The sequence below is a fragment of the Anabrus simplex genome, chromosome 5 (assembly GCF_040414725.1).
Source record: "Anabrus simplex isolate iqAnaSimp1 chromosome 5, ASM4041472v1, whole genome shotgun sequence".
NCBI classification, from domain to species: domain Eukaryota; kingdom Metazoa; phylum Arthropoda; class Insecta; order Orthoptera; family Tettigoniidae; genus Anabrus; species Anabrus simplex.
Window position 1 is genome coordinate 134,547,900 of NC_090269.1, and position 21,980 is coordinate 134,569,879.

Here is a 21,980-nt window from a genome sequence, read left to right on the forward strand (position 1 = left end):
TGAGCGAGATAGGTTAACCACGTGGTGAATGTAAATATTAGAGTTGGCAACTAGGTTTCGAGATTGCACCAAATACACTAGAGACAATACGCGACACTTCCGGATTTAGCCTTGTTAAAATGGGAGACAAGTCGCAAGTGGCGCTCCTAGTGGCTTGACCTGAAAATTCGCGCTAAATTCAAATATCAATGGAAATGTACATACGGAAATGGATAAATAAATTACGTCTAGAAAGAAAGTGTTACTAAGATATTAACTTCAAAGTTGCTAAATCAATTCTGGATAAAGTATGAAGAATTATTTAAAGACTGAAATCAGACATATAATCAAGATGTGAAATGGACTGCTGTGAAAGGGCTTGATCTTTCATTTATGCATTACTTTTGTAGCTTAAAAATTCCTGCCTGAACGTTCACGGCTAGATTCTTTTTCTCATTTAAAAGCATATTAAAACACTTGTCAACAAAAATATCGGCACATTCCTTACGCACATGATTCAACGAACTTACACTTAAGAGCTGGACAATTTTCCCTTTAACTTGAAGCCTACTAACAGAAAGAACATCTATAAATTTAGCCTCAAAAACATTCAAACTTTCCCTATAAGCAATACTTGCCATAATGCCATTACATTAGGGTGAAGCAAATTTGCATCATCATATTGTTTCAACAAAATATGTACATTTCTTTTAAATCACCCATATTTTCTTCAGTGCTTGACAACGCATTACGCATTCCAAATGGGGTATCTTGGAACACAACCAGCCACACTCATATTCATATGTATTTTCCTGAATTAAATCAAACCCACAGATCACACCTACAACAACACATCGGTATTGAAGGTTAACTGCTGCACTATACAATCAAAATATGCGTATTATATTTTAAGCCAGTTAACATATGGGTCGAGCAGGTCAGAAGATTATGAAGTACTATAAAAATCTCTGTGTCACTGGAAGAATATATATGCATTCACAATATTATTTACATTTTCTTGTCACAAGGGAAACAGAAGAAAGACCGCGCATTCTTATCTACTTCATAGTTACTGCAGCCAAACACAGCACATGCCTTTCCCCTCATGTTGAGAGGAGATATCAAGGAATGACGCACGCTACTATTTAATTATGTCAACTCACTGAAAACGCATAAATAACACTAAAAACTTCACGCACAAATACACGTGCTTTTATGACCAGAATCAGTAGTTTTCAGGTCAGTCCGCTAGAGAGAGCTCTAATAGCTGGCCCTCGATATCTCTCTGAGTGTCGCGTATTGTCTCTACTGTATTTGATTGTACTCTGTCGGTATAAATCGATATGAGTGGCAGCTTGCGATTGGTTGGATCACGGCCGACTGGATCCCTCGCTGCGCTCCCTAGCTAGAGCGATGCATCAAGTCGGCCGTGGTTGGATGTCTATGTTTCAGCGCATAACCAACAGATGGAGCCAAAATCGGCCAAAACATCAATTTAGAAGTAAAGCGGTGTGGAGTATGAAGAGCCATTTTACTCTTTTCGATCGACTTGTAAATAAGAGAGGTTATTGTCAACTATTGGTTTCACGAGTCTTTAGCCACAGCGCCACTTCAGGTTTCACATATACAACAATATTGTTACGAATAAAACTCCATCTGTTGCATTACTCTAATTTATTTCAGGATGGCCTAATAAATGCACACACACACACACACACACATATTTAAACACAAACAATTCTAACCAGTTATAAATGGCCACACTAATTGCCAGTCTATTTACAAATCCCTCTACCTTATGGCGATTCTAATCCTTACTTTCACTTTCCCAAAGTCCAGTCACCTTCTACAGCAACTGTGCGTAGACAGCTGGATTTGAACACAGTGCCACTGGCTGTACAACACACGATGACTGTTCGTTGGTTCGACTCCACTTATACTTCACACAGTCGCATGCAGTAAGCAACCAAACAGCTCAGCAGGATTCAATAGCAGGACAATACTCACAACAGGGAACATTAACACAGGTCCATTTACCTTCACACTCGCGACAGCGGCTTCCCTCCCTGACTCACGCAGAAATACACGAACACACAGTATAGTCTTTCGTTCCGTCGATCCAGTCCACGCACTCAATGGTCTCTCCGACACCAAACAACAGCTCCTCGTTCAGACCTCGGTGGGACACTAGCGACAGCCAACAACTCTTCGCCCTCAGCCCAGCCACCGAACCCCAACTCACTGTCACACAGACTGCACCTCGAAGCCCAACTGTCACTCCGAGTCCAACACTGACTCCGAGTCCAACACTCGCTCCGAGTCCAACACTGACTGATTGTCCGCGTTTAGCCTCCCTTTTTATAGCTCGCGTGATTTGACCCAGAAATTTCACGATGTCACTAGTGGCAGAACATTTCAGTTGGATTTCCAAGAGACTCACAGGTAAACCGGCCTCAGAGAACAATACACGGAAAGGCTGGCCCCACCCCACAAGCCTGCTGGGAGATTCCACGTCGTCTGAGTCACCAGCCCCTTCCTGGAAGTATCGAAAGGAGCTACCACGCGGCTGCCACGTAACATTGCCCCCTTCGACAGCTGATCGTCCCGATCAGTAACCTTCTCAGCTGTTCTTTGGTATGGCGCCCGTCGGACTAGATGTACCACCTTCATCTTGCTCTTGGCCTCCGTCGTACTCGGTAGCTGACGTCATTTATTCCTCTCAGAACATTGTAAATGTCTTTCCATTACCTCTGTTCATGAGAGAGTGCCTGTCGGTCAGCGCAGGATGGTCCTCAGATAGGCCGAACCCTAGGTCCGTCGGAAAGCGCTGCTCTCTTTCACACGGTGTCCTCGCTGGAGTAGATCTCATGGTCTCGTGCACTACGGACTGGTAAACCAGGGGGACAATGGGAGGGTGACGATTCCTGTCCCTCTGCATTTCCATCCAGGCGTCACGGCTCCAGTTTCCTTCGAAACCCACGGTGATCACTCGGCAGGAAACTTCGTGCTCGGCCTCCCTCCTGGAACAGAACTCGCAGTCTTCTGAAGCCAGCCCCATCCCACAAGTCTGCTGGGATATTCCACGTCGTCTGAGTCACCAGCCCCTTCCTGGAAGTATCGAAAGAAGCTACCACGGGGCTGGCACGTAACAATATGTAACCCAGAAGTAGGGAGAATTACACACATCTTCAGACCAGGAACTGTACCGTTCAATAAACGATATGATCTGCCCCGTTCTGTCTCGACTTTGGTCGGCTTTATCGTACTTCCCGTTAATGCCACGTGCTTTCGTAGAACAATATCAGTTTAACATGCCGTATTAAACGTTTAAATACAGGCATGTAACTTCGGATAAATTCATGAAGGAATCGTGTAATCAGTAGATCCTTAGACGTACAGAAACTGCGCTTGACATCTACAGTACAGAAACCATTGAAGCCTATGATGTCAGCACTCGTCAAGGGAGTTCACTCAATGTTGCAGAGGTTTCCATACATGGATTGTTTTTCAAATTCAAGTTCAATTTGTCTTCAACAAATCCATCAGAGTTGTCCCTAACACTCATCAACTTCTTCTTCGGAATCACATCAGGCAAATACTTGTAGCCTGCAAAGTCCAAATCTAGGTCTTTGTTGTTGAGTAATTGTTGGGCCTGCTTCATGGCTGCTTTGTCCATCGAGTCTAAGGAACATGAAGCATTTGATGTCATCAACGATTTCGCACCAGAAAACTCCGCATGTTATCCAAGTACCCCACCTTGTAAGCACTTCTTGCTACAAAATGTGACGTTGGGAACCTTTAAGGGAATCTTCTTCAAAGCAGCAATGAAGTCATTTATCCTGCTGTATTTCTTCCTGATACTTTCACAGACACGGCCTAGTCCCGTGCAATACATGTCACATGGCTTAGGTTGGGGCACCTGCCCTTCAGTTGTTGGAAAAACGAAAGCATGTAGCGTGCTTGGTCATTCACCACAAGCTTGACTTTTTCGTATTGTATGATCATTCTTGCTGAGGTTGGCCATTGTTGCTGGGCGAATTACGGGTGATTTCCATAAATTATACTTCATTATTTATTTATTTATTTATTTAGGTCTTTGATGGCAAGACCTGGTGTTCACAGTGCACTATGTCTTCTGGTCTGGGCTAGAATAAATTTCTTACTTTCATTGACTTGTCTCAGTCTCATCCTTGGCTTTGACAATATGAAAGTGACTGAGGTATTGGCGATGCTAGTAATACCATTCCTTGTGCAGCCAGTCCCTGTTATGAATGGCGTGAAAATATCGCTCATAGGGTCGATTGGTGCGTGCATTTCAGTGGGCTTGGCAGACTGATATGTAATAGCAACTTCCGGCCCAGTGAGGAAAGCAATGGGAAACTACATCGCTCCTTATTTCCCTAATATGCCTCTTCAGTGACACCTAGGCTATTTGTGACAGCTGTTGGTGGAGCTGTGGAGGATCAAACCAGCCTTCGGGCTGAATACACAAAAATACAACTTCTTAATCTGTTTACCCTCCAGGTCTGTTTTTCCCTCGGACTCAGCGAGGAACCCCACCTCCGCCGTCTCAAGGGCAGTGTCCTGGAGCGTGAGACCTTGGGTCAAGGGATACAATTGAGGAGAATGACCAGTACCTCGCCCAGGTGGCCTCACCTGCTATGCTGAACAGGGGCCTTGGTGGGGGATGGGAAGATTGGAAGGGATAGACAAGGAAGAGGGGAGGAAGCGGCCATAGCCTTAAGTTAGGTACCATCCCGACATTTGCCTAGAGAAGAAGTCGGAAACCACAGAAAACCACTTCGAGGATGGCTGAGGAGGGAATCGAACGCGCTTTTACTCAGTTGACCTCCCGAGGCTGAGTGGACCCCATTCCAGACCTCGTACCACTTTTTCAAATTTCGTGGCAGAGCCGGGAATCGAACCCGGGCCTCCAGGGGTGGCAGCTAATCACACTAACCACTACACCACAGAGGCGGACTGGTTTCTGATTAAATAAAATTTTAAAATTTGTTCAAGAAGTAAACAAATCTGTCTTATATTTTTAAAAATGCAGGTAAAAGTGGGGAGAAAAGGTGCTAAACCATGAAATAGAAGGGAAAAGGTGGTGAGATGTAGTAATCTCGCATAAAGGTGCAACAAATTGTGTTTATTTCTGTTCATTTCATGTCCCTAAATACATGTAATTGACCTATCTGTATAAATATAGCTATATTGTTGGAAAAGTGCTGCACGTTAAAAGCCTTTCACTAGCTATAAGGTTATAACTTCTGGACAACCGCGCACTCAAGCGTCCAGCAACGCGGCTCTTTGGACAGAAGCAGAGTCCGACTTGTCAGTTCAGTGAGTGGTGATGACATTTGACCATGGATACTGACAGTGTGCAGTTTAAACAAGAAATTGAAAAACGACCTGCAATTTAGAACATGTCCTCAGAAGCATATAGAAACGTAAAGAAAAACAATGGGAGGAAATCGTTGAATTGTTTGGAGGCTACAACATTGTAGATAATAAAGGAAAGCAATGTTTAAATGATCTAGAACTTAAGAGCGGGTGCACCCAATAACTTTTCTTGTGTTTGTGTTTTCTTCGGTAAAGATATGCTAAAGCAGCGATCTCTTAAACATCCATTTCAAGAGTCATCCTGCTGTTCCCTGGGTTGGCCATTCCATCAACGACCAAAGCCGCAACTTAGGCCACTGTCGTGGTTGCCTAGTGCGCGGGAACCGGTAAAAATATTTATGTCATAATTAGACTACAGATAGGTATGCAGAGCCTTTAAACGTTGCTGGGATGATTTCCATAACAACTCTCCATAGAGTTATTTACCGGCTCTTGGACTTAACTTGTACACGATCAGCACTGATACACTTAAGAAAATGGAAATTGCAACACCATGAAGGCATCGGTCGTTTGTGTTGATTTTCAAGATATGGAACGATGCCATGTAGGTAAGTAAACGATCAAAGTTTCAGACCCATTGGATTGTCGCTACAGGTCTCCCCACGTGATTGGTCGCGGAGGAATCAACTCCAGTATACGGACTCTGGTGTAGCGTAGTTGACTTGCAGTCTGTGCAGTGAAGTGTTCCCCGTCAAACATGCGTCAACGACAGAGAAGAGCACGCTATGAACAACTGTCGCCGTTTGAGAGGGCTCGGATAATTGGGCTGTGTGAGGCTGGACTATCGCTAAGGACTGTCGCTGCACGTGTTGGCCGACAGGCATCTACGGTACAACGTGTATGGTAGCAGTGGTCAAATGAAGGTACCCACACTCGTAGACCTGGCACAGGCCCAGCGCGACAGACAACTGTGAGAGAGGATCGCCCCATCATTCGGATGGCCCGGATGGAACCCCATGTAACAGCAGCGCAAATTCGAGCAGCTGTGGCACCCCGCGTTACACAACAGACAGTTGGTAATCGCCTGCGTGCAGCTGGCTTACGAGCCCGTGTCCCTGCAGAAGGTGTTCCATTGACCCCACGTCAGCGACTTGTAAGGCTGGCCTGGTGTCGAGAAAGATCGACGTGGGTCGACAGTAGTATAAGTGGACGGTTCGGCGGCCGCCTCCGCCTCCCACCCTCCGCAGAGGGCTCCGCCGCCACCACCGCCACCGGCTCTCCGCAGAGGGCTCCACCGCCACCAACGCCACCGGCTCTCCGCAGAGGCCTCCACCGCCACCTCCTCCTCACGCTCTTGGGAGAGCCCTCCACCGCCACCGCCACCGCAGGCTCTCGGGAGAGACCTCCTCCTCACGCTAGCTAAGAGCGCGACCCTAACCTCACATCCGCCATCTTGGAGGGGCTTAACCTAACTTTTTATGCGTAAGAGAGCTAGCCTAACATCACGGAAGGACCTAACCTTAGTTTTACAGCCGGATGCCCTCTCTGACGCCTAAGAGCGTGACCCTAACCTTACACGCACTATCTTGGAGGGGCTTAACCTAACAAAGAGAGCTAGCCTAACCTCACGGAGGGGCTTAACCTCAGTTTTACGACCGGCTGCCCTTCCTGACGCCTAAGAGAGTAAGCTTAACCTTATATCTGCTATCTTGGAGGGGCTTAACTTAACAAAGACAGCAGCCTAACCTCATGGAAGGACCTAACCTCAGTTTTAGGGCCGGGTGCCCTTCCCGACGTCAATTGGACAAGATGGCGGCTATATATGGCTCCTTATGAGATACCGCCTAACCTCACATCCGCTTAAAGGGGCTTAACCTAACAAAGACAGCAAGCCTAACCTCAGTTTTACGGCCGGATGTACTTCTCAACGCCAATTGCACAAGATGGCGGCTAAACATAACTCCTTATGAGACACCTTAAGGGTGCTTGCGCAAGATGGTGGTCGCAAGATGGCTGCTATACATAGGCTCTTATCAGACGCCCTTGGGATGCTTGTGCAAGATGGCGGCTATACATGGCTCCTTATGAGAAGCCTTAAGGGCGCTTGCGCAAGATGGTGGCTGCTCTTATGAGACGGCTTAAGGATGCTTGCACAAGATGGCTTGAGACTCCCTAAGGATGCTTGCGCAAGATGGCGGACACAAGATAGCGGCTATACACGACTCCTTATGAGACACCTTAAGGGTGCTTGCGTAAGATGACTGCTGTTCTCATCAGGAAAGCTAGCTTAGAGGCTAACGTACCGTACTGGTTCGATTCATTCAATTTGGGGCTTAAATGCAAAATGTTAAATATCTCGAAAACGGTGCGTCATAGAGCAAAACGGACAAAATTTTTCTGCCCAATACCGAGGTTCGCAGTATAATGAACATGATAGCATAAGTAGTCTAATGATGAGATCAACGGTTCAGTTCCTACTTAGGTCCTTTGGCATTGACAGCTATCTAATTCTAAAAGATGACGGCTATACATAGCTTCTTATGAGACTGCTTAAGGGTGCTTGCACAAGATGGCTGCTGCTTTTATGAGACTCCCTAAGGATGCTTGCGCAAGATGGCGTACACAAAATGGCGGCTGTACATAGCTTCTTATGAGACTGCTTAAGGGTGCTTGCACAAGATGACTGCTGCTCTTATGAGACACCCTAGGGATGCTTGCGCAAGATGGCAGCGATAAGATGACGGCTATACACAGCGCCTTATGAGACGGCCTAGGGGTGCTCGCACATGATGGTGGCGGCTCTTATGAAGAAAGCTAGTTTAGAGGCTACTGCGCAAGATGGCGGCTGCTGTTATGCGTGCAGTGGAGGGCAATTTGAAATTCCACGTGCTCTTCAAATCTACGTTCCTTTTGACAAGCTGCCATCTTTAATCAACAGAGCACCGTGCTGCTATTTTTATCGTAATAGCGGGCAATTTCAACGTGACAGCTGTCATCCGCCATCTTCCATCGCTAACCGTAGTGCTGCCTTCTTTAGCTACTTACTTTTGAAATGTGGTGGTGGACAGTTTAAAAAATTCCGCATGCTTTTTGACAGCAAATATCTTTAATCAACAGAGCACCGTGCTGCTATCTTTAGCTACTACTTTTGAAATGTGGTGGAGGCAATTTCTACGTGCTCTTGTTTGGAAACAAAGCTACGTGCTTTTTTGACAAGCTGACAGCAGCCATCTTTAATCAACAGAGCATCGTGCCGCCATCTTTATCGTTGTAGCAGGCAATTTGAAAAATTCTAAACAGCTGTCATCCGCCATCTTTAATTAACAGAGCACCGTGCTGCCATCTTTAGCTACTACCTTTCAATTGTGGTGGCGGCAATTTAAAATTGTATCCAGCTGCCATCGTTAATCAACAGGGCACCGTGCTGCTATCTTTAGCTACATACCTTTGAAATTTGGTTGTGTGTAATTTTAAAAAATCCGTTCGCTATCATTAACTTTAGTGCATACGTGAACCTAACCTCTCATCTACCATCTTGAAGGAGACTATCCTTAGTTTACGACAAGATGCCCTTCCCAACGCTAATTAGCACTTAGAGGTTACTACACAAGATGGTGGCTGCTGTTATGACCTTCTCCTCTGTTAAGGTACAAGTCTAAACATGCATCGCGAAGGCTAGAGTGAGCACGTGCTGCAGTGATGACGTTATTGTACATGTTTAGACTTGATCGTTTTCTCAAGAGTAAGGAGGCAAAGGAATGCAATAAGTATGCATCATGAAAGCACGAGTGTGCATGTGCTGCAGCGATGACGTCATCATAGTTGTGCTCGTTTAGATTTGCAGATTACAAAAGAAGTGAATAAAACATAACAAAACTAAAATCGAACACTGTACTCGATGTCATTAACTTCAACATGCATTTATAACATTGTTTGATGTGTTCATATCACTAAATAAGTAATAACAAGACTAGAATCGAACACTGCACTCGACACAATATGTGTTTAGAACATGTCAGGGATACCTTTGTTCTAAGAAGATCAGATTGCCGCACATTCCTAGTAGGGCTAAAGGGCTAATAGGCTAAAGGGCTAATGGGCTAAAGGGCTAAAGGGCAAACGGACTAAAGGGCTAATGTACTAGGGAGCCTCTCCTCTCTTTATCCGGGCTTGAGACCAGCTCTACATCTAGAGGCGGAGTTAACACCCTAAGGAAGGGAGAATGTTGGAAAATAATCTTTACGAATATAGCTACTCAATCGACTATATACTACAGAAGGATGACTTAGGTGAGGGTAAGCGCTGGGATTGTGGGAAGGTGTTTAAACTGTTGTACTGTCGAGAGAGAGGTATTACTTAATAATACCTACACGACGTAATTCATGCTCTATTTCAAAAATATCCGCTTTGTACTGTGTGTAACCAGCATCATGATAGGCCCTTAGTAGTTGCAAACGTTTTACGAGTACGTTGGGATCTTTACAGTATCTTATGTCTACATAGGGTAACAGAGGCTTGTTGCGGACTTTGAGTCTATATGCAGACAGTTGATTTGTAGGGACTTGTTTTGATATAATACGTGCTTCAGCAGTAGCGTTTCTAGGTACAAACTTAACTTGCTTCGATAGCAATGAAGCGTTGAAATTTTCTTCTTCTTTATCTTGCATCTCTTCTTGAGATGTTTGCACTGTGACAGAACGTGCAGTAGGCTTAGGAAATGAAGTAAAATCATCAAGCTGTAATGGCAATGAAATATTGAGATCTTCTTCTTCTACTTTCCCTTTACTACTGTTTTGATCAGCATCATTATCCTTATTATCATAAGAATGATCTAGCCTCTCTTTATATTGAAGTTTGTGCTTAGTAACAGAACTTGTAGTAGGCCTAGACAACAAGGGAGAATTAACAATCTCTCGCAGAGGTGTACTTTTTAAAAATAAATCAGTGCTCGCTTGAATACGGTTGAGCTCTTTGTATTTTGTTCTCGATGAAGCTACATTACACGCGGCGTCATGACGTTCAGCGTTGTATGCGTTCTTGAACTCTCTTCTACAATGTTTGCATTGAAAAATTGTCCTACATGATATTTCATGACGTCTCTTGTGATAGCTTCGGGAAAATGCTTTTCCACAATCTTTGCAAATATACCTAGAAATAGGGTTTTCCATGATGGACTTTTATCTTCTGCTAACAGATTCTTTTTTAAATCTACTAGACACTTGTTACTTGCTACTTCGATGGTACGAACAGCTTAGCGATTAACAGTAAACTAACATAAAAAGCGTATAACCAAGGTAGCAACAGTGAGGTTTAACACGGTCAGGAAGGCAGCAGTGAGGTTAGCGATGTTCTGTTGTTGGATTTTAAATTCCGCGCTACAACATGCATAAGGTGGTAGCCTTGAGGTTTAGCGCCGTAAAGATGGCAGTAGTGAGGTTAGCGATGCTCTATTGTCCTTAAAATTGAGGTTAGGGTCCGTCAAGATGACAGCCATCAAAAACGCACGTGGATTTGTTTACAACAAGAGCACGTGGTCGTGACGTCACGGTCACGTGGTATGCTACGTCAGCATGCGAAGTTCAATGTCCACACCTACGTATTTGAAATCGTTAAAAGCATAAGGATTTTAAATTCGATGCTCTACGTCATTATGAGCAGCATTAAGAATAGCTGTGTTTAAAAATCTTGTGAACATAGCAGTAGTAAGAATAACGATGTTTAACAGCGTGCACGCATCACCTTTCTATTTTGCATGCATCGACTTTTTTTCCGCTGGAGTGTACAACGATCGCAATTGCGTGCTGCTACCTATGTGCATGAACTTAAAGTACAAAGAATAGCCATATTTTAAAGCGTGTACACATTACGTATCGATGATGCATGCATCGACTAATGCTCTAAACTTCTTCCGCTAGAGCATGTAGCAATCTCATATGTGTATGCTAACCTATGTGCATGAACTTAAAGCACAGAGAACAGCCTTGTTTAATGGTGTGTACACATCACCTATCGATTTTACATGCATCGACTATCCTAGTAAACTTCTTCCGCTAGAGTGTACTGCAACCGTAGCATAACCTTTGTACATGAACTTAAAGCATAAAGAATAGCTATGTTTTAAAGGTGTACACACTATGTATCGATGATGCGTGCATCGACTATCGTACTAAACGTTTCCTCTAGAGCATGCGGCAATCGCATTGCTACCTTAGCATAACCTATACGCACGAACTTAAAGAACAAAAAAGGCCATGTTTAAAAGCGTGTACACATCACCTATCGATTTCACATACACCGACTATCGTAGTAAACTTCTTCCGCTAGAGTGTACTGCTACCGTAGCATACCTATGTGCATGAACTTAAATCATAAAGAATAGCTATGTTTTAAAAGTGTACACATTACGTATCGATGATACATGCATCGACTATCGTACTAAACTTTCCCGCTAGAGCTTGCGGCAATCGCATTGCTATCTTAGCATAACTTATGCGCACGAACTTAAAGCACAAAGAATAGCCATGTTTAAAAGCGCGTACACATCACCTATCGATTTTGCATGCATCGACTATCGTACTAAACTTCTCCCGCTAGATTGTGCAGAAATCGTGTAAGTGTGTTGCTATCTTAGTATAACCTACACGCATCAACTTAAAGCACAAAGAATAGCCATGTTCAAAAGCGTGTACACATCACCTATCGATTTTGCATGCATCAAGTGTCGTACTAAATTCTTCCGCTAGATTGTGCTGCTATCTTAGCATAAGCGATGTGCGTGAACTTAAAGCATGAAGATAGCTACGTTCAAAAGCGTGTACACATCACCTATCGATGATGCATGTATCGACTATCGTACTAAACGTATTCCGCTAGAATGTACAACGTTCACATGTGTTTGTGCTGCTATTTTGCATAACCTATGTGCACGAACTTAAATCACAAAGAATAGCGATGGTTAAAAATCTTGCGAACATAGTAGCAGTAAGAGTAGCAAGGATTAAACGCGTGTACACATCGCCTTTTTATAATGCATACATCAACTATCGTACTAAACAAATTCTACTCAAGCGTGTGACCATCGCTTGTATGTGTGCTGCTATCTTAACATAACGTATGTGCACGAACTTAAAGCATAAATAATAACTATGTGTAAAAATCTTGTGAACATAGCAGAGTGTTAACTACGTAGGTGTGGACTTTGAACTTAGCATGCTGACGTAGCATACCACGTGACCGTGACGTCACGACCACGTGCTCTTGTTGGTAAACAAAGCCACGTGCATTTTTGATACCTGTCATCTTGACGGACCCTAACCTCACTTTTAAGGACAATAGAGCATCGCTAACCTTACTGCTGCCATCTTTACGGCGCTAAACCTCAAGGCTGCCACCTTGTGCATGTTGTAGCGAGGAATTTAAAATCCAACAACAGAACATCGATTTTACATTTAAGGCTTCCTGTGCAGCCCCATTCCTGCTGATTTAAAAAAAATCTATTGTAGCTAAGATCCTACTCGCCCTCATCCTAAACTTAAGTACCAAGTTTCATTAAAATCCACCGATGCGTTTCCACATGATGCCGTAACAGACAGCCAGTCAAAAGTTAAACAGAACTCGACATAGGTGTAAGGTTATTATTCCAAAATTACAGACAGGGGACAGAAATATGTTATACAGATTACAATCATAGAAGAGAAATGAATGAATGAAAACCTACAACCTGTTTTCCAGTCAATGACCGGGTCAGGGATGGAATGAATGAAGCCTCCATCTTGCGGCGAGGATAGGAATTGTGCCGGCTGCCGAAGTCTGTCGCACTCCTCTGGGGCAATGATTATTGACTGACAGATGAAATGAAATGATAGTGGAAAGTGTTGCTGGAATCAAAGATGACAGGGAAGACCGGAGTATCCGGAGAATCTGTCCCGCCTCCGCTTTGTCCAGCACAAATTTCACAAGGAGTGACCGGGATTTGAACCACGGAACCCAGCGGTGAGAAGCCGGCGCGCTGCCGTCTGAGCCACGGAGGCTTCATAGAAGAGAATGTGTTGGTGTTAGAAATATATTTGTAATCTTTCTAGGCAGTATATTAGCTTCCGTTCATTCAATCCTTAAAACCTAAAACCATGGAGAGACAAGTTGCGTCATGAGGAAGTAGGATGCTAAACCTCTAAATTTGCCCTTTTTAATCGGTATGAAATATGAGCCCATTTCTTTATCAAAAATGGTACCGGTATCTGAAAAGCGAAAATGAGTTTGTTAATTAATTCATTCTTTCACTTACCATTTTGTATTCCAGACTACACTGAACAGTTTCATGGCCCTAGGCCGGCCGGCTTGGCTGGAAGCGAGGAGGACACTTCAAGCTCTGCTGTCGGTTGATACAGACACACTGCAAGGAGACCAAGAACTAAGGAAAAAGTACGTATAGTAGAATAACACGGTGTAAAAACATCGACGTATTATGAGAGACAGAAACCACCACGTCTACCTCGCAGTTCTTGTGACAGTCAATGGGACACAAGGAATTCAATTGAAGTTACAATTTTCAGAGCTTCTCTACTGTTAATTGCACTCTTTCGCCTGTTCTATAATTGACATATGAAATGAAAGTGGAAATATTGTGTTCCTTGGTTTGCACAACACACTTCGACAACCATTTTAAAAGGCATGTTTTATTAAAGTAGTACAGGCACTGAAAATGCATAATTAATTTGTTTTATATCAATAGGGTTATTCTCGTCCCCTACGATTCTTACAAAACTGCAATATAGACGGATGGTTCTTATCTTTGATACAAGCATTCCTCGCTAATATTCTGAAGTCCGAATGTATCTTTACCTTACATTCCTGTTATATTGAACACTTTATTCCCTGTCAAAATTAAACCGTATGTGAACGAATATTGAGTTAAATCTTGACGAGAGACTACATTCCTCTATAGAAATTGTTTCTTTTTTTCTTTTTTCTTTTTTTTTTCTTTTTTTTTTTTTTTTTGAGGTTGAGTGCTTATAAATGAAACTTTTGAAGGAACAAAAACTTTTTATTTTATTCTAGTTTAGTTTATTAGTTGTTTCTGAAAGTAGACAAACACACTCATCTACAGTACATCCGAGGTGTCAAGATGTCTACCATTTAATGGTAGAGCATACCAAAGGACACGAAACTTCTCTGAAAGGTAAACGTAGCACACTTTGTTTGAAAATCCTATGAGATGCAACCTGGTGAAATTGTGGTTAGAGAGTGGAATTGGCAACCCTTGTGGCCGGCGGATGGCACGTGCTCCGTCAAGCAGTGGTTCCCCTTGTCCAAGACAGCTGATGACTCGCACACTGCACGAAAGAGTTTGCATTCTCAGGACTGTTTAAAATAGGCCACGTGTAGATTCGCTGCGTTGTTGCCAAGTTCATGATTTATTCTGAAACTGTTCTCGACGTATGTTAGCATCCTTTCAAACCCAGAATTATCCTGATCTTAGTTTGCTCTACTATTTAATGGACACCCAGTACATAATATAAAATGGACTGGTTTTTTTCTTTCAAAATGCTCTGTATTCAAAGTGTTGGTTGTTTGTATATAACGTGATGTCAGACACTGGACACTGAATGTTTTATATATATACAAAATTTATTTGACCTGTTACCAACTATTGTGTCATTCCTGATATTCCCTATCCTTTCTTGACTTAGCGTTTCGACATAGTGCAAAATATATGGCATATAGTGACGTAATAACAAATTTTGGAATAGATAAGTTTCATACTAGGAGAACATTAACGAGTGTAAAATACCTACATAGAATTCTCAAAGGTAAAGCAGATAACCAAGAGTTACTCCACCAAATAAACCTGTATAGACCGTTTGGAAGTAATAGAAATAATTTAACTTTCTTTATTAAAAGGTCAAACGCAAATCGCCATGTGCATTCACCATCAAACAGAATATGTCAGTCAATTAATAAAATGCCAAACGTGGACATATTTTACGAGGAGAGTATCGTGTTAAGGTCAATCAGAGGGGAACTCACACAGAGAGAAGACATGAATTAAACAGAGTAGCATACTTGTGTACCAAGAATAATTTAGGCCTTAGATTCACTTAGATTAACAATGTATATTTAGGAGAAATTAAAATAATAAGTTGAAACACACACTTACCACTGTCCATAGTTCATAAGTATAGCATTAGGTTTCATACTTTAATTTTTATTGTAAATTATTTATAAAATTGCAAATAAGAAAGTGAAATGTTCTGTAAGTGGGCAGAAATGTCTGTTGAACAATAATCAATGAAATAAATAAACTATTCGTTCCTATGAGAAACTTGTATTTCCACGATTCTGTGGATTACGGTACTTCAGTACACTCTGATGAAATGACTGATGTGTCTAACACCTACAGTCTAATCGCTTTGGAAATGTCGAAGACCAAGAAACAGATATTTAATCAGATTGCTCGTATGGCTTTTACTACATCTCGTAATGTAACTTGCTAGATGGGAAAGGGCTAGTATTGATAAGGAAGTGGCCTTGGCCTCAATTAAGCTACATCGCCAGCCTTTGCCTGGTGTGAAAATGGGAAACCACGGAAAGCCATCTTCAGGGCTTCCGATGGTGGGATTTGAACCCAGCATCTCCCGAATGCAAGCTCACAGCTGCGCGACTCTAACCGCACGGTCAACTCGCTCGGTCATAATATTATTTTCTCTCCCATAAAAAGGTAAGGGTGTATTCTGCCCGAAGGCAGGTTCGAACCTCCGCAGAGGTGTGCCCGAGCCGGAGTTTACGACCGAGCTCGATAGCTGCAGTCGCTTAAGTGCGGCCAGTATCCGGTATTCGGGAGACAGTAGGTTCGAACCCCACTGTCGGCAGCTCTGAAAATGGTTTTCCGTGGTTTCCCATTTTCACACCAGGAAAATGCTGGGGCTGTACCTTAATTAAGGCCACGGCCGCTTCCTTCCCACTCCTAGCCCTTCCCTGTCCCATCGTCGCCACAAGAGCTGTCTGTGTCGGTGCGACGTAAAGCAACTAGCAAAAAACCGGAGTTCACGTACGGTAGGGTGGCCAGTTCCTTTCCGCACCTCCATTCCCTTACCCCCTACTAACAGCGCGTGGCAAACCATCCAAATCTTGACCACGCCCAATGTTGCTTAACTTCGGAGATCTCACAGGATTCGGTGTTTCAACATGGCTACTGCCGTTGGCTTTCCCATACGTGAGTCAAACTAAAATTTTGCTAATTATACCGTAATAGATTCGCAAATAAATATTTTGTATTTTCCACCTTGTCGATACATTAGTTGCTTAAGGCAACTTATTGATTAAAAGTGGTACATGTTTCGCATATAATTAACATATTCATCCACATAACACTGTTTAGATGAAAAATTCCTATCTTGACAAAGTATCAATGCTTTGAGAGAAAGTGTCCTTAAAATTTGCATAAGCAGATTAAATGACAACATTAATAGTTCTGTAGATTTAACGACCGGAGAGCATTTAGGCCTACCCGTAATTTTAATTAAAATACATTTTTGTTATTCCTTATGCAGTAACTTATGCAAATCTATGTATTCTGTTATAAATTTCTACTCTGACGTTTACTGCTTGTAGTTTATAATTTTGTATGACCGTTCGATTTTAGTGAGAACGAGGATAAACGATTGTATGGTCATCCTTCAACAAATTCGACCATATTTTACAGTTAAATATCGTACTATAATATAAATCATAAATAAATTATAACATTTTCCATTAATGAATAATGCTCTAACCATAACTCAGCCACAAGTCCACAGGAAGGTTTTAAGCACGTTCATGCAAAAAAAATACTGCTGCCATCCAAAGATGAATGGTTAGAATTGTAAGATGTTCTGCAATGTCTGCTATATTTCTACATGTGATGTGTACTACAGGGCCCTGGTACGTCAAGCAGATGCCACCATGCACTTACCAGCCAGGATCGGAGATTACACGGACTTCTACTCTTCAATTCACCACGCTACCAACGTGGGGATCATGTTCCGAGGTCGAGAGAATTGTCTCTTACCTAACTGGTGAGTGATATCCCTATTGCTTATAGGTTACTGATACTTAGGCTATGATGTTGTGAGTTTTAATGTTAAAAATTGTTTCCATTTTTTTAAATGTACCGGTAGGTGGGAACAGGGGAGAGAATGTCAGGTGCGTCATTCATTCGAATGCAGTTCCGAATGAATAATCGAAAAATTAATCGAATGACAAATTCATGAATAATCGAAAACATAATTGAACGGAAAAAATCACTATTTGATTGCCTCATTCATTCAAATGAATAATCGAAAAATAATCCAATGGAAAATATAATCTAATGAAATGAAATAATCGATTATTTTGTATTCGATTATCCCATCACTACTTCCTAGTTCTGTTGTGTTGTTAAATTTTCAGACCATGTAGTATATCGTTTATTGGAGGTCAGTCCAGTGTGGTACTGAAGCAACAAAATGTATAAAATTGTCTCGTTTTCAATGGTGGAAGATGTATGCGCCCACTTAAAAGAATTTATCATCTTCCTTGTAAGTAAGTAACCCTAGATGTGATGTATATTGTGCAGGAAGCAGCTCCCAGTTGGATACCATGGTCGTGCTTCCTCAATAGTGATATCTGGTACAAATATTCACCGTCCCAACGGACAGACGTGTCCAATTGAAGGTGCAGCGCCTGTCTTCGGTCCTAGCCGCCTTATGGATTTCGAGCTGGAAGTGGCCTTCTTCGTCGGTGGGCCGCCAACCAACGTGGGCCAGCATGTGCCCATTGACAAAGCCCATGAACACATCTTCGGTTTCGTGATTATGAACGATTGGAGTGGTAAGTTGGAAAGTAGCCTATATACTTCTCCATTATATGATACTGAATTAGACCTTGATTTAAGAACTCTGTTTTCTCAAAACACTTACCGTACGTCTTTCATCTGTATTATTTTGCTCGTGTCACGTATAAACCACTTTACTTCTTAGGTTATCTGCACAAAATTAGATTCAACACACCACTCGAAGTGCAGAAAATGGCATGTGTAAACCACAAGGATAACCACACAACCTCTTTTCCTGGCTGCTCAACAGGTGACAATCGTTGACAACACATTACCCACAGTAAAAATGGAACATACAGGGTGAAGCGAAATTCGCATACTCGGGCGTCGCGGCGCGACTCCTCACATGCCAGCAATAAAAAAATGTCTCCTACAAAAGTTCGTCCTGAGAGTATATCCGGCAGAAAAAGAACGTTGAAGAGTGGCAATCTGGCAACACTGTAACCACATGTAGGGTAACTACCTCTGTCAGCACCTATGAGTCGTGCTGTACAGTTGGTGCAGTGGATTGAGTTTTTGGTTAGCATGCAGGAGGTCGAGGGTTCGATCCTGGGTTGAGGCGCACTTTTTTATTTGCTAATTTCCATCGGACATTACATACTGTAATACAGCAAGACACCGTTTCTTAGGTCACATGTATCCTACATTTGCAAAATTTAGTGACGCTGAACACGTTGTAACGCATCTAGTAGATAAATGTCGTACGGCTTTTAGTGGCGGGATATCCCAGGACGGGTTCGGCTCGCCAGGTGCAGGTCTTTATATTTGACACCCGTAGGTGACCTGCGCGTCGTGATGAAGATGACATGATAATGAAGACAACACATACACCCAGCCCCCGTGCCACTGGAATGAACCAATTAAGGTTAAAATCCCCGACCCGGCCTGGAATCGAACCCGGGGCCGTCTGAACCGAAGGCCAGTACGCTGACCGTTCAGCCAACGAGTCGGACATCTAGTAGATGAAGTAGTGCGAATAAATTCACGCCCACGACGTGGGAAGTGCGTCTTTCAAAGCTGACCAGTGAAAACGAATGTTCGTGCATTTCTAGGACCGTAGTATGTAAGTGCAAAAGGTTTCTAGAGGACGCGCTGCAATCGCTGTAGAAGATTTAAGATGCCAGATACCATACCACCTGGATTACATTTACGAAATAAAAAAACATACGCCTCAAACCAGGATCGACCCCCTCGACCTCCTGCATGCTAACCCAAAACTTTGTCCACTGCACCAACTGTACAACACGACTAATAAGTGCTGACAGAGGTAGTTACCCTACATCTGGTTACAGTGTTGCCAGATTGCCACTCTTCAACGTCCTTTTTATCCCGGATATACTCGCAGGACGAACTTTTGTGAGAGACTTTTTTTTTATTTAATTTTTTTATTGCTGGCACATGAGGAGTCGCGCTGCGACGCCCGAGTGCGCGAATTTCGCTTCACCCTGTATATCCATTCTAGTGGCATTCAAGATACCGGCCCTGATATAAACAGCTCGACAAATATACAGTACATAGTAATGCTGGCATTAAAATTACTTTCTTTTTACAGTTGGCTTTACGTCGCACCGACACAGATAGGTCTTTTGGTGACGATGGGATAGGAAAGGTCTATGAGTGGGAAGGAAGCGGCCGTGGCCTTAATTAAGGTACAGCCCCAGCATTTTCCTGGTGTGGTGAAAATGGGAAACCGCGGAAAACCATCTTCAGGGCCGCCGACAGTGGGGTTCGAACCCACTATCTCCCGGATGCAAGCTCCTAGCTGTAGGCCCTAACCGCACGGCCACCTCGTCCGGTATTATAATTACTGACCGGTCTCTTCGCAGAGCACTGGGATAACCAGAAAATGGGGCGGGTGTAAACTACTCACAATTCTAAATTATTGATCAGAAAATTCAAGTTTTCCGCCACTGTGGTGTCGTGGTTAGTGTGATTAGGTGCCGCCCCTGGAGTCCCGGTTTCGATTCCCGGCTCTGCCACGAAGTTTGAAAAGTGGTACGAGGGCTGGAACGCGTTCCACTCAGCCTCGGGAGGTCAACTGAGTAGAGGTGGGTTCGATTCCCACCTCAGCCATCCTGGACGTGGTTTTCCGTGGTTTCCCACTTCTCCTCCAGGCAAATGCCGGGATGGTACCTAACTTAAGGTCACAGTCGCTTCCTTCCCTTTCCCTTGTCTATCCCTTCCAATCTTCCCATCCCCCGCCACAGCCCCTGTACAGCATAGTCGGTGAGGCCGCCTGGGTGAGGTAGTAGTCATCCTCCCCAGTTGTATCCCCCGACCCAGAGTCTGAAGTTCCCGGACACTGCCCTTGAGGCGGTAGAGGTGGGATCCCTCGCTGAGTCCGAGGGAAAAACCAACCCTGGAGGGTAAGCAGATTAAGAAAGAAAGAAAGAAAGAAAATTCAAGTTAATCAACACTTCACATGGCCATCAGTACACACAGACACTACAGATGTCCAAATACCTGTCAGCTTGCACACGGGATATAGTGGGTTCGAACCCGACTGTCGGCAACCCCAAAAATAGTCTCCTGTGGTTTTCCATTTTCACACCAGGCAAATGCTGGGGCTGTACCTCAATTAAGGCCAAGGCCGCTTCCTTCCCACTCTTAGCCCTTTCCTATCGTATCATCGCCATAAGACCTGTCTGTGTCGGTGCGGCGTAAAGAAAACTGTAAAAAAGGGAAAGACTACACAACAGCTACGGGTGCTGTGAGAAAGTTCCCCTCTACACACAGTGACAGGGAAACACAGAACAAGGAAACCGTCAGGAATACCTTACTCAAACACACTTGGGAACGGTGAGATCACTTCTCTCAGGCACACACAAACTAGTTATGAGTCCCATTTATTTACGAAAATTCTTCCCTATAACTTATATAAAAGCTGCAGAATAGTTCGCCGGAATGCATCACTGATGGTATCAAAGATATAAAACCCCTGCAGACAACGAGGTCATTAGCTGCGCCACAGAAAAGCTAACATATAATTTGACATAACACTCTAGGCCAAAACGGGAGCAGTCTGTGCTGGAGGATGGGGGGTGTAATGACTAGGGCCCGGATTTTAAAAAATTGCATGTGTAAATGAATACTTTGAAGGTTGTTGCATATTGTGAACGTAAGTGCATATCTATATATTTAAAAAATATGAAAGTCAGTCCGACCATTCTATCCGGTCAATTTCCTTCCTTAAAGGTATTCATGCACAAATTTGTCATCAGGTACTATAAATCGAACTTCAACCTTCCTCAAATTATTTCATTTTTTCAATTTTTTGTATCTTTGAAGCAATCATATCTTTGGTTCTAATTGAGGTACGGAGTTCGTTTTGGCCTAAAACACTCAGTGGATCAGGCTCTTTCATTTCAGCTCTTAACTATTCAAATTGGTTCATTCTGAGCAAAGTTATGAGTGCACATTAAATTTGACGTCTCATTTATTCAACATTTTTTCTCATTGAACCAATCATATCTTTCGTTCTAATTGAGGTACGCAGTTCGTTTTGGTCTAAAAACGCTCAGTGGATCAAGCGCTTTCTTTTGAGGTAATAACTACTTATATTGGTAGATTATGAGAATAGTTATGAGTACATTTGTCTCCATGACGTAGATCTTTCAAGGACTTTTTAATAGTTCGGCGCGTAGTGTTGTTCCAAGGAACGTTTAATTCAATTTCTTTGTGTAATGTATTTTCAAGTGTTTTGTTGACATAAGTTAATATTATATTATATTACCGCAGCAGATCATGTGCTTTATTTCATTAAGTCGGAACTTTGCAAATACATCCATGAGGATAGTATCGAACACCA

At 43.0% G+C, this 21,980-nt stretch overlaps 1 protein-coding gene across 1 annotated transcript in view; it reads left to right on the top strand.

Moving 5' to 3' along the window:
* Nucleotides 1–21,980, top strand: part of Faa (fumarylacetoacetase) — a 114,736-nt gene that overhangs the window by 71,419 nt on the left and 21,337 nt on the right. Inside the window, exons 3-5 of the mRNA XM_067147136.2 lie at nt 13,622–13,743; nt 17,235–17,375; nt 17,915–18,168. Coding sequence (XP_067003237.1) covers nt 13,622–13,743; nt 17,235–17,375; nt 17,915–18,168 — 517 coding nt within the window. The remainder of the gene's footprint in view (nt 1–13,621; nt 13,744–17,234; nt 17,376–17,914; nt 18,169–21,980) is intronic.